Genomic DNA, 5,272 nt, shown 5'->3' on the forward strand with positions numbered 1-5,272 from the left:
ATTATTGGGTTTTATGGGGTTTTCTTTACCTAAAACATTAGCTTAGTGCTAAAGCTAGGTTAACCTTCCACAAAATTCACAAGATTTTTAGACTGAGGCTACAGTACAGTACAGATGAAGCAGTACTACAACAGGTACTTCAACACAACTCCGAATTATCGCAGACAGAACTGCTATCGATGCAGTAAATAAAGCAGTCTTTTAATGGTGTGTGAACCATAGCTTGAGAACACCTGGTGGAGATGATGCGGTCGTTCTGTCTTTTCAAAAACACTAGATTATTTTACCGACAAATGCAGAAAAATGCGAAAAGCCTGGTGATTGGTTGATTTTTTTTTTCGCCCCAGTTCAACAAATTTTTTGTGATTAAAGGGTTAAATCTAGCGTGTCGCATCCGGGGATTTAAGTAGGAAAAACCGCGGTACTTAAGTGCTGGACTGAGGAGGAGGAGCAGCAGACTGAAACATCAGACTCCTTCTTTAATTAAAACTGCAGGAACTGGCGACCCCAAGTGGACAGAGTGTGTCCGTGACTTCAGAACAGCGGTCGAAGAAAGACTTCATTTTCAATCGGAGTGAAAGACTTAAAACGAGGTTTCTCGTCTGACGGAATCAGCATTTTCTTTCAGGAGTTTCTTCCATTTTTTTTTTTGTTTTTGTTTTTCTCCGGATTTTTTCGGACAAACGAGAGAGAGATTTGTAAAGATTCTGGACACGACGGCTGCGTGGTTTAAATTTTAATTTCACTTCCTGTCTGTGTTTGTTCTTGGTGTCATGTTGAAGGATCTGTTTGAGCTCAGATCAGACTCCGAAGGGAAAGACGATCGAGAGAGATTTTTTGGTTCCACGTTTTTGGTTTGGGGAATTCTAAACCTCAACATTTCACTTTTGTGGATTTTTTTTTCTCGCCCGTCATTTTTAGCCCTTGAGCAGGGAGACTGAAACTGGAGAAAACACTGGCCGTACACACCGTTGGGAAAACTTTTCAAGCTCTTTCGTCCTCATTATCGTAACACCTGGTAAATGTGTGTTCAGGGAGCAGCGCTACACAACGTTTAAATAAAAAAAAAATAAAAAAAAGTGTTGAACATCAGTCGCAGTGAATAAAACAGGTCGTTGACAGGTCTGGAGGAAGTGTCTGCTCTGTTTCTTATTTTTTCGTTTTTCGTTCACCTGAGCTAACGTTAGCTGCAACAGTTCTGGTACAAACACTACAACTAATGTTAGCTACAACAGTCCTGGTACAAACACTACAACTAATGTTAGCTACAACAGCCCTGGTACAGACACCAGAGCTAACATTAGGTACAACAGACAACAATAAATTATTTAAATAAAAATGTAAGAAAAAAACTACAAGCTTGGAAATACATTAAAAGTAGTATACATTTGTTTTTGTTTTTTTTCTTTGGGGACTTTAATTATTTTATCATATTTATTACTGTATTCAAGTGCTATATCTTCAAATCACCGACAGAGAGCAGTGTTACACTGTACCTTCGCCGGAAACGTTTCAAGGATTAGGAGACTTTTCCGCTCGTCCTCGTCGTTAGACCAATGCTGACGGGAGCGCGCGCCCGTTAACGCTGGTCGGTTGTGAACGTGTCACAGAAGCGGTCGTATGCAAGTGTTTAACTGCGTGAAAGCGCGTAAAATAACCGTAGTTTTTTTTATCGCGTTGTGAAGCCGAGGGCCGGTCGGTCTCTTGTGTTAAACTCAGAATGGCTCACCTAACACAGAACCCCGCAGAGAAAGAGAGGTGAGGATCTGGAACTGTTAGCATGGCTAGGCTAGGCTAAGCTAAACGTAATGACAATGTCGGTAAAATACTGAATTTCCATTGTGTCACCGCGACGAAATTGCACAAATGTGTTGGTATTTTACATATAATCGGAATCACAATGACTTACGGACGGATTTTAGTCCGTAAAATTAAATAAAATGTTCTTTTTCTGTGCGGTTTACCGAAGCCCGTACTTAAAATTAGAGTTTGTGATATTTAATATTTTTCTAAAATACTACATTTTACCGTAGGAGACTGTGGAAAAGATTTCGTTAAGGAAATGTGACAGATTTTAATTTTGTTTATTTATTTTTTTCTGTGAGTTTGTTCTGGTGTCTGAGGGTCTGTTAGCATGACGTGTAGATACGAGTGTGGATTTTTTTTGCGCCCCACCCCCCTCTTGTTTGTGTTTAATTATAGTTTTCAAGTTTTAGCGGAGATTTGCGTTAAAAGATGGAAAAAACTGCTGGAGAAGAAAACAAAAAAACAAAAAAAACTGTCGCATTTATAAGGCTAAAAACATGTTTTACCCAACACCATACATTCGTACTTGGGTCCATGTTTTTCGGGTCATAAGTACAAATATTAGAAGATATTCGTATATTAATTAAATATAATTCGACAACACATCGCCAACACGAAGTGTTCATTTTTTCGCTTCACAAAAATCATCAAGTGGGCCGTTTTGAACCACCTAGCGGTCCACTTTCGGCCCGCGGGTCTTATGTTTGACTGCTATAAATAATCAGTCAGTAAGCAAAAACTTTAACGACTCTTCCGACTCTCGTGTCTCCAGGTTCATCTGTCTCTACCCAGTCTACATCAACAGTAAGAAGACGTTGGCCGAGGGTCGCAGGATCCCCGCGGAGAAGGTGACTTTTTTTTTCAGTCCCAGTTTGAACCTATGGAGGTGACCGCTACAGTAACTTCAGTTGTCGTTGTTGTCGTCGTGTCTGCAGGCTGTGGAGAATCCGTCTTGCACTGAGATCAGAGACGTCCTGACGGCAGCTGGGGCGAACGTCTACATGGAGGTAAAAAAAACCTCACACGGATACTAGATACTGCAGTTGACTGTACCAGTACTTCGTCTATCTAGTATGTCGTCTATTGTTAGGGTGTTAGCAAAAAAAACACGTAAGTAGAGATGCGATACTTATTATATTATTTACTTATATATTAACTCTTTACAAACTTTTAAAGAGGTATCGTAGGTCGTCAAATATGGCAAAAAAAAATGACGAAATGTTCGCAAATCGTGTTTGAAAATGCTTATTTCATCACGAAAATCACACAAAAAAATTATCGGAAATTTAAAAAATGTTATATACTGCAAAAACCATAGATTGATAGTGAAAAATTTGCAATACAAAAATATATTTAAAATATGAAAAACCTTGGGGGGGGGGCTAAGACCGTAACAGAAAGTGGAGAAAAGTTCAAAAATGCTGATTCTTCACAACTGAAGTCGTTCAATTTTTTTCTTTTTTCAGAACAAAATGCATCCCAGAGAGTGGAACAGAGACGCCCAGTTCAGAGGTCGCATCAGAATCCAGCTGAAGCAGGAAGACGGCGCCCTCTGTCAGGACAAGTTCCGCTCCCGTACGTCCTTCATTCCGCCGAGTCCCAAACTCTGGTTTACGCTCGTTCCTGTTTGACCCTGACCCTTATTTTTTATCTCCTTCCCTCCCTCCAGGTAAAGATGTGATGCTGTATGTCGCCGAGATGATCCCCAAACTGAAGACTCGGACTCAGAAAGGCGGCGCAGACACAGGCTCCCAGCAGGGGGAGGGAGGAAAGAAGAGCAAGAAGAAGAAGAAGTAGAGGATTTTATTTTAAGATTTTTTTTTTTTTTTTTTTCGGTAAGGACTTCCAGGCGTTTGGCTTTAAGTTGGGCTGTTTGTTGGAGGACGGCCTGGATCTTCACGAACTCTGCCTGGAGCGTCCAGGCCACAACCTGAGGGACGTTCCCCGGGAACACGCCTGTTGAAAACTTTCACTTCCGTTTCACACCTTTGTTTTCTTCATGATCAGTGAGAGTCAACGTTTGAATAAATGAACACACCGCAGAGATGACAGTCGGAGAGACGTGCTGTTTGATTGGATCGTGTTTTTGAAAAGTCCTGATGAGCGCTGCAGTCCTTTGAGACACGGAGGTGGCCGAGTCTTTGGAATCATAAACATTTTATTTTAAAATGTTTGATTTTTTTTTTTTTTTTGCAAGTGAGTGAAGAAAGAAAATTGAATTAAAAAATCTCAAAAAATGGCGATGAAATTTTTTGTTTTTATCTCAAAGTACACAAGTGTAGGATCTGACCAATCAGGAGATGATAAACATCAACCAATGCAAAGATTTGATTTAAAAATTATTCTAATTCAAGGTTCAGAACATAATAATAAAATGTACATGGAATATATATATATTTTTAAAAAATTAAAATTAAAACATGTTTTTTTTAATCTTTTTTTAAAAAATACGTCTGAAAATAAGAAGCAAACACAACATAACTATCTTCTCTGACCATTACTGCCTTCCACAAACGTCACAGCTGACGTCATTTCAGTAGTTATAGCGGACCGTAAACAACAGTGAGCGGCCATGACAGTGTCTTAACCACCGACGTGTAACACGTCACCGTCTCCTTTTACGTTTTGTTTTACTGTACTTTTTATGCTAAGCTACGCCCTCTGCTATACCTCACCTGACCACCAGCTGTCACAACTTCCCGTCTCACTTCAATGTCGACAGTTTTCCTACTTTATTTCCTGTAGGAATAAATTTATTCCCTGTAGGAATAAAGTAGGAACATTGGCTGTCACACGTCACGTGTTTTTTTTGTTTGTTTTTGCGTATGAAATCAACGTGGTTCGCTCAAAATATTAAAATAATCGAAAATAAAAATGAATGTTCTAGAAAAGTCAACTGTCCTGGATGTTCACGTCATCATTACGTCATCATCACGTGATGCGGTCGCTCGGCGACAGCTGCAAAGTTTGGTTTCACAGGTTTGTCGCTGGTACTGGTGAGTTTGGTCTTCGTTGTCTTTTTTAAAACTATTTGTAACCACTATTTTAAGTAGTAGTAGTATTTGTAGTAATAGTAAAATGTTGTTCTTACTGTCGTGAAGTACTGCGCTGGAGTTTAATATCCGGTAGAATAAAAATAGTCAGTGCTTTCACTGAGAATAGCGGTGTAGCATTTGTACGGAGGCCCCGAAGGGACGTGTAAAAACTAATATTTATTATATAATAAATATTAAATAATAATAATAATAAATTTAAAAAAATATAACCTGGAAGTTAGCGCCAGAAACGTTTTTTTAATTTATCCCCCGTGTCGCTTTTGGGCCTCCGTATTAGTGATAGGAAGACCGACCCTTTTTATTGATTCGAATCATTGACTCTCGAACAGTAAAATGAACGAGTCGTGAACGAATCTTGAACTAATCATTTCATTTGTTTTACAGCAGGTGGCGCTTTAGCCCTATTGTGG

General features: G+C 39.3%; 1 protein-coding gene across 1 annotated transcript; it reads left to right on the forward strand.

The window, feature by feature from the left end:
• The first annotated feature begins 1,546 nt into the window (after positions 1-1,546).
• srp19 (signal recognition particle 19) lies at positions 1,547-3,828 on the forward strand. Its single transcript, XM_008336486.3, has 5 exons — positions 1,547-1,758; positions 2,579-2,654; positions 2,742-2,813; positions 3,273-3,381; positions 3,476-3,828. The coding sequence occupies exons 1-5, from the start codon at positions 1,721-1,723 to the stop codon at positions 3,601-3,603; spliced, it is 423 nt and encodes a 140-aa protein (XP_008334708.1). The 5' UTR covers positions 1,547-1,720; the 3' UTR covers positions 3,604-3,828.
• The last annotated feature ends 1,444 nt before the right edge of the window (positions 3,829-5,272 follow it).

Source organism: Cynoglossus semilaevis, chromosome Z (assembly GCF_000523025.1).
Source record: "Cynoglossus semilaevis isolate Cse_v1.0 chromosome Z, Cse_v1.0, whole genome shotgun sequence".
Lineage (NCBI taxonomy): Eukaryota > Metazoa > Chordata > Actinopteri > Pleuronectiformes > Cynoglossidae > Cynoglossus > Cynoglossus semilaevis.